At 37.4% G+C, this 11853-nt stretch overlaps 1 protein-coding gene across 1 annotated transcript in view; it reads left to right on the top strand.

The window, feature by feature from the left end:
- The first annotated feature begins 8236 nt into the window (after nt 1-8236).
- The window catches only part of Dhx40 (DEAH-box helicase 40), a 42653-nt gene continuing 39036 nt past the window's right edge, over nt 8237-11853 (top strand). Inside the window, exons 1-3 of the mRNA XM_015495392.1 lie at nt 8237-8431; nt 9244-9411; nt 11013-11158. Coding sequence (XP_015350878.1) covers nt 8320-8431; nt 9244-9411; nt 11013-11158 — 426 coding nt within the window. The 5' untranslated portion in view covers nt 8237-8319. The remainder of the gene's footprint in view (nt 8432-9243; nt 9412-11012; nt 11159-11853) is intronic.

Below are 11853 nucleotides of genomic sequence, written 5' to 3'. Positions count from 1 at the left end.
GACATGTAGGTAATTTGATACATAGAGTAAAAATCATGCATATGTGCAAAGTCCTAGAATTACCAACTAAAATCTTGCATTATAGTCATCCCTGTCTAGATTGTTTTTGTTTGTGTATGTGAGTGTGTACTTTGTGATGAGATTTCTAAACCCAGTGGCACTGGAAAAATCCTAACAGGTATTCTGTAATAATTGGGCTTAGGGGAGGGAAAGGGGAAATACTGGGTAGTTATACTGGCCAAATTATATTGTTATATTGTGTGCATGTACAAATAAGTAACAACAAATCTCATCATTATGTACAACTATACTACACCAATAAAAATATGGGAAAAAAAGAACTGGGTATAATTTTGCTTTGTTGAACATCAGGTACTAAAAGGAAAAGCGCTGAAAATAAAATTTTAGGTAAATGCCTACTACTGAAGCAATTATCTGTATTTAATATATAAAGTTAGTGGCACATTCAATAGGAAGGACACAAACAATTGGAAAATACAATGGCCTAGAAACTTGGAAAGCCATACCCTAGACTTTGTTCCATTTAACCTTGGCAAGTCATTGAGGGTCTTATAGTCTCAGTTTCCTCATCTCTACAAAGGAAGTAACACTCTTCACAGCCTACAATTGTATAATTCTAGATAGTATGAAGATAGACAGTGTTATGTGAAAATGCCTCAGAAACTTGATGCTACCACATGAAATAAACTGAGAGATATGAGTCAACGTACAAGTAGACTATAAACGAATACATAAAAAATTCATTCCATTGTCACAGAGTTATGCAAATTGAAAATATATATGATGGGATGTTACTATCACCTATTAGAATGGCTAAAAGAAAGAAATAAACAAATCGACAATACTAAGTCCTAGTAAGGTTGCAGAACAATTGGGAGTTTCACACATGACTAGTGGAAGTGCAAAAAGGTGCAGTCACTTTGAAAAACCAGTTTTGGGGGGGCTGGGGTTGTGGCTCAGCAGTAGAGTGCTTGCGTAGCACCTGCAAGGTGCTGGGTTTGATCCTTAGCACCACATAAAAATAAAAATAAATAAATAAAATAAAGATATTGTGTCCACCTACAACTAAAAAAAAAAAAGAAAGAAAAAGAAAAAAACAGTTTGGCATTTTTTTTTTTACAAACATGCATTTATTATTCCATGCATTAATTCCACATCTAGGGTATTTACTCAAGGGAAATAAAAACTTATGGTATATATTCAGAAGCCTCTGTGTGAATGTTTATTGTGACTTAATGCATAACCATCAAAAATTGGAAACAACATAAATGTTGCTCAACTAATGAATTGATGAAAAATTGTGGCACATGCATACAATAGAGTATTACTCAATAAAAAGGATTAAACTATTGATACACACTACACCATGGATAAATCTGAAAGCAATTATGCTGAATGGAAGAAGCCAGGTGGCAAAAGATTACATACCATATGAATGATGGAAGACATATTGGAAGAGGCAAAATTAAGAGACAGAAAATAAATCCATGGTTTCCAGGGCCTGGAAGTGAAGGAATAGACTGACCACAAAGGGACACATGGAAATTCGAAAGGGTGATGAAATAGTTTCATATTTTAATTATGGTGATTGGAAATTTATGTCTTAATAAATTATGGTTTTGGGTATTTTAATTATGGTATTTGCAAATTTATGTCTCAATAAATTTGACCACCCCTTAAAGTATTTTTCACAATGCTAATCACAAATTTTAATAGTAATACAAGTGTAAGCTTCTTTTTCTCCTATGACAAAATTATACCATAACTGAGAAATCAATAATGACAATAAATTTTTAAGATTAAAATGAAAAACACCTGTAATATAAAATGCACTATGCCTTAAGTAATAATAGATATGTATAATATTTAAATGATTACTTATATTGCTATATTTATCACTTTTTGATTTTATGAACTAAATATCAATGAAAGTTCTTTCTTTTTTTTTTCAGAGAAATAGTTTCATTTTTCTTTCAAATAATGTTGATGCTGAGTTTCTCATATAAACCCAGCTTGCCACCTTCAGGCAACTGAAAGATTTACAGAGACCAGAGCTAGAGCTAGAATATTAATTTTTCATATTTCTTGATTACTCTTAATTAATAATAATCATATTTCCATTGCTCTATTAGCACTTTTTTTTTTTTTGGTACTGGGGATTGAACTCAGGGGCATTCAACCACTGGGTCACATCCCCAGCCCTTTTTTGTATTTTATTTAGAGAGTCTCACTGAGTTGCTTAGGGCCTCATTAAGCTGCTGAGACTGGCTTTGAACTCACAACCCTATTGCCTCAGCCTCCCAAATTGGCTGGGATTACAGGTGTGCACCACCATGCCCAGTGCTATTAGTGCCTTTGTGAAATTGGTCTAGAACCTTTCCTTAACAATTTACTGGAATCTCCCCCACTTTCAAAGCTTTGTTCAAATGCCACTAACTCCAAGAAGCCTTCCTTGATGATTCTAGCTACCTTTTTCCTCCTTGAAATATTTTATCTGCTTCATTACATGTAATTTCATTAAAGGTAATGATCTTATATAGATTACACATATTTTTATGTCCCTGTGTGGCTACTAAAAAGGGTACTTATAAGTACATTTTAATATTTGTTGAATAAATAAATGAACGAATAAATGTAAAGCTAGAGTAAACCCTGGAGCTTTCATTTGGAAGAGGCTTTATTTGCCAGTAGATTAATGAGAATTCCACACATTTACCCAATTTTATATGCATACATGTAAAGTGTTAATTTTCATGAATAATGTTTAGAAGGATTTCAATTTCTATTAACCTCAAAAAAATAACATCAGTGAATGGTTTGTCTGCTTGGTTATTGGCCCTGTGATACTCAAATCTTAATATCTGGGCATATCAAACATAAGATTTAAAAGAGAAGAAAGTGTGATTGATAATGGTCTCTTTTGGACAGAAAGGTGGGAAATGTCTCCCAGTAATCTGGTCATGTAATTATTTTCCTCCAAATCCCCAAGTTGCTAATAACCTACAATTTTGTGTGTGTGTGTGTGTGTGGTGCTGGGGACTGAACCCAGGAACTTGTGTATACGAGGTAAGACCTCTACCAACTGAGCTATATATCCCCAGCCCTAACCTACAAATTAATAGGATATGCTAACAAAGGCAGGCAATTCACTACTACCTGGCTCACTGCAAATTTCCCAGGGTTTTTTTTTTTTTTTTTTTTTGTCTAGTTCCATCTGGTTTACAGAGGGAGGTTTTTCATGTTTATATTCCCTCTAAAGTATATAAAGCTTACCTCCCTCTCCCTTGAGGTCTACATGTATACATGTATACAGGACTATTCAATGATAAACTGGTTGTAGGGTTTTGGTTTTGTCTACTTTTAAAGGGGAAGTGTTTTTCTAACAACAACAACAACAAAAATCCTTTCTTTTGTCATTTTGAGGACTGTTAATACCTCCTGTCAATTCTTCCTTTCTCATTATACCCTCCCCTCTCTGTGCCTTCCTCTAAGACTCAGACTTATCTATTACAGAGAGAAAGTAAGCAGATTCTTAACAAGCATGGGAGGCTCTAGAATGTTCCTCTAGTCAGCAGTAACCTTGAATAGTTATTTCTGCTTTGGTGAGGGTTGAGGAGGAAGAAAGTCTCTTGGTTTATTAGTGAGCTAGAAAAAGGAGAAGACTATACAGAGGGGAAAAAACCAGATTTGCACATATATGTGTGTGTGTACTTATATATTTGTGGGTTCGTGCAGCGTTTTACCACTGAGCTATACCCCAGCTCTTATTATATTTTATTTTGAGATAGGTTCTTGCTAAGTTGCTGAGACTGGCCTTGAGCTTGCAATACTCCTCACTCAGCCTCCTGAGTCACTAGGATTATAGCCATGTGCCACCGTACCCAGTCAAATCAGATTCATATTTTGGGATACAAATTTCCCACAAGTGCAGATTTATAATACCAATCTTGACTAAAAGTTTTTTCTTTCCTTCAGTGTGGCTTCTCTTATAAAAATGTGAACTTCCTGTTTCTCTTTCATCAGTACTTTTATTTCAGTTCTCCTAAATGCATGTTTTAATTTTATCCCAATAATTTAATTTAAGTCTTTTCTTCATCACATATATGCTGTAGCAGCTACATTTTCTTCCAGATATTCTTTTCTCTCCCTTTCATTTACCTTCACTGATTCTAATCAGACATCTCCAAATGTATTGAGTACATTTTGCTCCCCAATTATTTTTTCATCAACTTACATTCTGGCTTCTGTCTACTTCTCTTTACCAAAACAACTCTTCTTTCGGTCAAATTAATGGTTTTTTTTAAAAAAAATCCATATACTTTGCCAGGTGCATGGAGCACACTTACAATCCTAGTGACTCCACAGGCTAAGAAGGAGGATTGCAAGTTCAAGGTCAGCCTCAGCAATTTTACAAGATTCTAAGTAACTTAGACCCTGTCTCAATAAAAATATAAAACACACACACACACACACACACACGCACACACATATATATAATTTTAAAATAAAAAGGGCTGGGAATATAGTTCAGTGGTAAAGTATCCCTGGATTCAATCCCCAGTACCCTCCCTCAAAAAATATCCATATATTTTGATACCATAGCTCACTCTTTCTTGTGAGCATTTAGGTTCCATTATTATTAGGTTTCTACATATCACCATCTGTCTAGTGTCATTAATTCTTTGGTTGTTGTTGTATTAGTGATATCTTTGATAATTTTCTTTTTCTTTTTTTTTGCTCTACATAACTACTTTTAACCACCAAGACAGTGGTCCCATACTTTCCTTTTTTCCTAAAGATGACTTAACAATTCTATTCCATTTTTGTAAATCTTTAATATTGAGCCTCCTTCCTGTCTCTTTTAGATGCTCAGAAACAGGTTATTTGGATTCAAGAACATTTTGAAAGACTTCTCATGAAGCAATAGCAGCAGGGTGCAATTCATACTCCTCACACTTCTTTAAATATCACTTCTTTCAGATTTTTCTTGTGATCCAAAGATAACAAGAAATATATTCAGTGTTGTTGGGGATATTGACCTTTCTTCCCAAATTCAACCCATATATTTTCTATTTTTACTCTTTATTTGTGTCTTGTTTGCCATTGTAATTTGTAAACTCACTGGACAGGAAATAACTGTTAATCTTTCAATTTGGATTAGCCCCAAGCACATGGTTATTAATGGTAACATGTTTTGAATGTCCTTTGTTGTAAAAAGAACAATGTTAAACTCCATTTGAGTTTTTCACTTTATTTTCCTTCCTTCTTGGCTTGTATATTTTATTTTGGAGACTCTTTTTAGGTGGTTTGCATATAAGAATAAGTTCAGCCTTATAGTAATTAGGAACATTTGAAGAAAATATATTATTTAGGTACTAAGATCTAGATAATTCCCTCTTTCACTGAATATAGTGGTTATTAATGTGATTTTGAATCCAGGCCCCTTACCTCTTTGCTTTGCCATGAAGGGCAAGTTTCTGAGACTTGTTTCTTACTTGTGAAAATTAGAGATTTTAAACAAATTACCTTTTTGAATTTTTGTGAAGAATAAAGGAAATCACATTGAACATTTGACTAGCAATTGCTTAGTAAATGGTAACCATTATTAGTTTCAAATGATTCTGCATTTTTTTATGGTTGTTTTTTAGTACTTGGGATTAACCTAGGATTTCTTTACCACTGAGCTACATCCCCAGACTTCTTTACTTACTTATCTTTATTTTTTTAGAGAGAGAGAGAAATTTTTTTAATATTTACTTTTTCAGTGGACACAACTGCCGGGTTTTTGTTCTCGTGACTAAAAGGCTCAGGGGTCACTCTAGTTAAACTGGGCTAATTGGGCTACACGAAATAACCACACAAGAGACACAAATACCTTTTTCTTTGGGGTTGCTGTGACAGCTCCTCTGACCTTAAGGGTCCGCAAAAAGAGAGACAGAGCAAGAGCACGCTCTGACCCCTTTTATTGAGGAGAAGCTATTCAAATGAGGCAAGGGGTCAGGTCTATCTTCATGATGTCCACTGTCAGCAGGTTGACTGACACCTGGGCAGGCCACACCCAAGGGCACAGTAAGAGGAGGGGACACACACAAGGCACTTCCATGGAAGATTCTATCCTAAACAGGGCAAGGGGTTATATTACAAAGGAACAGGTGAGCATAGCTTCACCCATGGGGCTGTAGCAAGGCACACCCATTTCTGTGACTGAGCGCCTCAGCACCCAGCTGGGGAGTGTAACTCAGTCACCCGTAAGGTTGGCCTCCCACACACACATCTTTATTTTATTTTTTTTGTGGTGCTGAGGATCGAACCCAGCGCCCCGCGTATGCCAGGCGAGCATGTTACCTCTTGAGCCACATCCCCAGCCCATATCTTAATTAAAAAAAAAACAACATTTTTTTAGTTGTAGATGGACACAATCTTTGTTTACTAATCTATTTTTATGTGGCGCTGGGGATCGAACCCAGTGCCTCACATTTGCTAGGCAAGTGCTCTGCCACTGAGCTACAGATCAAGACCTTATTTAAAAATTTGAGACAGGGTCTTGCTAAGTTGCTTATGGCCTTGTTGAATTGCTGAGGATGGCTTTGAACTTGCGATCCTTCAGCCTTTGCCTCCCCAGTGGTTGTGATCACCCGTATGTGTCACTATGCATGGTGATTCTATACATTTTCTTAGGAAAGTGATTCTATTATGTCACTGATAACTGGCCTTGTACTGAAATACCTACTGAAGTCACCAATACCTTCCTTTGTCTGTATTGTATTTTTTGTTTTGTTTTGTTTTCCTGATTTGTAATATTTTGAATTCACAACAGAATCCAGAGGTTGGGAGATGCCCTTAATGGATGAGAGTTTTAAACGTAAGATGTTCTACTTCTACCAGATTTGGTGTCATTCATATCTGCTAAAATTGTATCTTAGGGTCTGGGGATATAGCTCAGTTGGTAGAGTGCTTGCCTTGCATGTACAAGGCCCTAGGTTGAATCCCCAGCACCACCAAAAAAAAAAAGCATCTTAGTAGATGTTGATCAGCCCCATTCTAAAGGAACTGGCATAAGTACAAACTAAATCTCAGCTAAATCCTGGATTCCAATAACCTTATAGTATGTATTTTCAAGTCTGTTCAGAGAGGGGTTGATGGTGAAATGACAGTTTTAAGTTGCCAAGCTGCCATTGCCACCGACCCCGGCCCTTTATTTTTTTGTACTGAGGATTGAACTCAGGGGTACTCTACCACTGAGCACATCCCCAGCTATCATCACCATTTATCATCATCATTTTTGAGACATCAAGGATCCTTTGCCCAGGCTGGCCTCAAACTTGTGATCCTCTTGCTTCAGTCTCTCCAGTCGTTGGGATTACCGGCTTGCACCGTTGCTCTGGGTTGAGTTGACCTCTTTGGTAATAGGTTTTGGTTAATTACCACAGCAGGAACGACTGAAAAGTCTAAGAAGCAATCTTCTTTATATTTTGTTGATTTTGTTATAGTCGACATTATTTACAAAATTGGCAGGTTCTTATCAGTTATTGAGGATTCCAACGAATGTACATCTATTAAGATCAACTCCTAAGATCAATTATTCATTCATTTATCCAGCGAATTCAACAAATATCGACTGCCCATTTTGAGTCACCGTGCTGGCTGCTGGGTGAACAATGGTGTTCTACAGTTTTGGCTTTTACAGTGTTTTGCCGTCTAGTTGAAGGGAAGGGAAAACATGCAAACAAATTACATGCAAGGTTGTATGAAGAAAATCAAACAGCATGGGGAGAAGTAAACTTTGGAAACAATGAGAAGTTCAGCCCGGCAACTCAGGAACTGAGCATCTTGAACAGGTCATTTCAGATCCATAGAAGTGAGAATGAGCTGCCGAAGGCCATACTGTAGAATGGCTCCAGTTTCTGGCAAAGGGTCACATCAAGTCATTTGTGTGAAGGCAGAAGAGACTGCAAGTGACCACACTGGACAAGAAAGGAGGTGTCTTTGCGCCTCTTGACTCCCAAGAGGAAAACCAGGAACCGGCCTTTAGTGTCTCCAGGACGCTTCTGCGGCCCGAGGCGGAACGTGCGTGGAAGCTGGCGGGAAACCCCCAGGGGTGCGGCCTCGGTCCGTGCCCCGCACACGGGTCTGGGAGCTTTTAGCCACGCACCAAGTCATCGAGCCGCTCCCCCTCCCCTCACCTTGAGTCGCACGCGCGGAAGTAAACACCTCTACGTCATCAAGCCGCGTCTTCGCCTTTCCTCTCCCATCTCCCCAGATCAGTGGACGTGCTCACCTCCGCTCCGGGCCAGGTCTATGTCCCGGTTTCCCGCCGTCGCGGGCAGGGCGCCAAGGCGGCTGGAGGAGGGTGAGCGGTCAAGAGAGCTCCGGGAAGAGCGACCCTCTGCTGTTTCCATCGTTGATAGAGGTGCGGTCCGCGGGACGCTACGGAAACCAGCGGGAGTTACGGCACGGGGGTTTGGGGGGATAAAAGTCTGTTTATGGCAGTAGAGAAGAGTAGGGGAGGAAGCCGGGGCGTTCTCCTGGTCCTGCAAGCCGGAGGCGAACTTTGCGTCCAGTGAGCACTTTGGCTTAGAGGGGGGCGGTCCCATACCCAAGTTGGGTGAAAACCTCGCTGGGGACAAAAAAGTGAATCCCAAAGCCGAAAAACGTTCTTCTGTTAAACAGGCTCATAAAGCCTTTGTTCTCTACCCATTCATCCTCCCCCACCCCCTTCGTCGGGCCGCCAGCCTGCCTTTGGGTACGGTTTGAAGGGAGCCAGTTTCCAGGAGCCAGTTTCCATGGTTACCCACCACTTGGCCTTCTGGGATATCAGTCACTCTGAACAGGGACCTAACTTGAACCGTGAATCAGAAGCAAACACAGGTGGCTTCTAATTCAGCTGAGAGTTTTCTGCCGTGTTCCAGTTTTTGGTCTATTGTTTAATAAAATTGGATTTTGTGCGTCTGTGTAGGTATGCATGCACCTACATTGCCTTGTGCTAGACCTACTTTGTCAAGTACTTTGAGTTACGCCTTAACCACTGCTGAAGATGTTAGATTTTACTAAAAAGTTATTCCGGACTTACAAAGCTTCACTTACGAATTGTACAGTTGGTTTAACTGAAAAGTCTTGAATCGATCCCTTCCAGTTCTAGAATTCTATTGCTTTTCTGTTTTCAATTCTGAGATATCATCAGAAGTATCTTTAAATTGCACAATTGTTTTTCTATTGTTCCAGAAGAGAAAGGATGCACATCACAAGAGGGAGGAACTACTCCAACTTTTCCTATTCAGAAACAAAGAAAAAAACTTATTCAAGCAGTGAGGGACAATTCATTCCTTATTGTTACTGGAAATACAGGAAGTGGTAAAACAACTCAACTCCCAAAATATCTATATGAAGCAGGTAATTTTATTGGAAGTATTTTAAAAATTGCCTCTTTCGGGCAAATAGGACTTCTGTGTCACATAAATGCCCACTCCTTGTTTACAGTCCCACTTCTCTTGGCATGCTGTCCCTGGGTCTTCTTCTTTATGCTTATTTCAGACTCAGTAATTAGTTCGGGTGATAAATTTTTCCATTTTTAACATCATATTATAGTGGAGTGACAGGTAGATGTAAATTTTCTTCTATAGAAGAAGATTGTCTTATAATAAGCTGTTAACTGTTGTTTTTGAGGGCAAAGGAATGTTGACATCTGTTGCTGACATTAGTGTTTCTTCAGAGCATAATCAGGTAAATACTTATTCCCTGACTCAGCTGACACCAAGCCAACTAACAAATTACCCATAAAATGTCTTTCTCTTCAGTACGGAAAAAACTTTCTGTAAGGTTGGTAAAGAGCAAAATTATATAGAATTGATTCACATAAAAATTAAATTTTTTTTTCTTTTTGGCAGAAACCAGGAGTGTTCTACCATCAACCTATCCTCCCCAACCTACACAGTAGCCTATTTCTATTTTTTTTTTTTAGAAAATAACAAATTATTTATTTTCTCTTTGAGCAAATAACCAACTTTTCACTTTTCCAACAATTACTTTGCTGTTACACTGAAATAATACTAAAATGCTAAATGGTCCACATAAGGTGATTGCACTGATTTTATTTGAAGTGAAATTCAGGGTGTTTTGTATTATTTATAGAGAGCACATGCTAGAGAGCTGATTTCAGATAGGATGAACTTGGTATTCCTGGGCACAGTCTTTTTTATTTTTTGAGACAGGGTCTTGCTAAGTTGAGACTGGCCTTAAACTTGCAGTCCTCCTTACTCAGCCTCCATGAGTTGTTGGGATTACAGGGCTACACCACTACACCTAGCTAAAATTAAAAATTTATGTTAACTTATTCTAATGTATCAAATTTAACATGCCATCTCTTAAGACACACCACTATTTTATATACTATTAAGAAAAAAAATCGATTATGAGATGCATCCCCATTTCCAGAGATTTTTGAAGGGTAAAAAAATGCCTATAAGAATCTTTAAATCTGGGGGCTGGAGTTGTGGCTCAAGTGGTAGAGCACTTGCCTAGCATGTGTAAGGCACTGGGTTTGATCCTCAGCACCACATAAAAATAAAATAAAGATCTTGTATCTACCTAAAACGAAAAAATAAAAATAAATTTAAAAAAGAATCTTTAAATCCAGTAGTACATTTAAATCCAGTTTCACTTCTGTGGAAAAGGTAGATTTATTTTAGGAAGTATTTGAAATTTTATGGATTCTTATGTTTTAAAATTCTTGGCTTTTTGGAGTAAGTCTTTAGATAGAAATTAGAAAAAAAAAAAAAACACCCCATAAGAAAACAAAAGTCCCTCAAACCTAATTAAAAAAAATATATATAGTTAGAATGGTTATGAATATGAGTTCTTATTTCCATAGTGTGATTGTTGTTTACTTGTGAGATTTTTCTTTAGAAATATTAAAGTGCTTTGTATTTATTGACTTAGCTCTGGTAGGTGGAAGCAATTACTAACATTGTGTTTTTAACCCCTGATTTTGATAGGGTTTTCACAGCATGGTATGATTGGTGTGACTCAGCCACGAAAAGTAGCTGCCATATCAGTTGCTCAGAGGGTTGCTGAAGAAATGAAATGCACTTTGGGATCCAAAGTAGGATACCAAGTTCGTTTTGATGATTGCAGCTCTAAGGTATAAAAGTTTTGTTGCTATTTGTTTAACTACTGTAAATTTATAGAACAAGAGTAAAATGTTCTAAAAGGTTCTTAACCTCAAAATTCCATATATATTTTAAAGAAACAAAGCCTCAGATTAGAATTAATTTTTGGTTGTTCATTGTTAATGTTTTACCTCTGCAGTGTGGTATTTATCCCATTTTTTCCCTGTTCAATTAGTTTTTAAGTGACAGGTTTATTTTTGTTAGGATTCTATTTCTCTCTCTCTCTCTTTTTTCTTTTTTGCCCTAAGTTTCTTTGACATGTTGGTTATATTTATATTTTTTAAAAAAATTTTATTGTAGTAAAGTGTACATGACAAAATTTACCATTTCAACCACTTTCAGATACGATTCCGTGGTATTAAGTACTGTACAACCCTGTTGTGTAACCATCACCACTATTTTCAGAACTTTTTTTTCTCATCCCAAACAAGAACTCTGTTTCTGTTAAAGGATAAACTCCCCATTCCCACCCCACCCAGAGCCTACTCTCTAAATTTGCCTAGCCTAGGTACTTCATATAAGTGGAATCACACAATATTTTGAACTATGTGTCTTGCTTATTTCACTTAGCATGTTTTAAAAGTTTATTCAGTGTTGTGTGTTTGTGTTTTTGAAGTCAATGGAAACTGACAAGTTAATTAACAAGGTCAGCAAGGTGTTTTTTTGT

This window comes from Marmota marmota, unplaced genomic scaffold, assembly GCF_001458135.2.
Source record: "Marmota marmota marmota unplaced genomic scaffold, marMar, whole genome shotgun sequence".
Taxonomy (NCBI): domain Eukaryota; kingdom Metazoa; phylum Chordata; class Mammalia; order Rodentia; family Sciuridae; genus Marmota; species Marmota marmota.
This window is presented reverse-complemented; position numbering and strand designations above follow the sequence as displayed.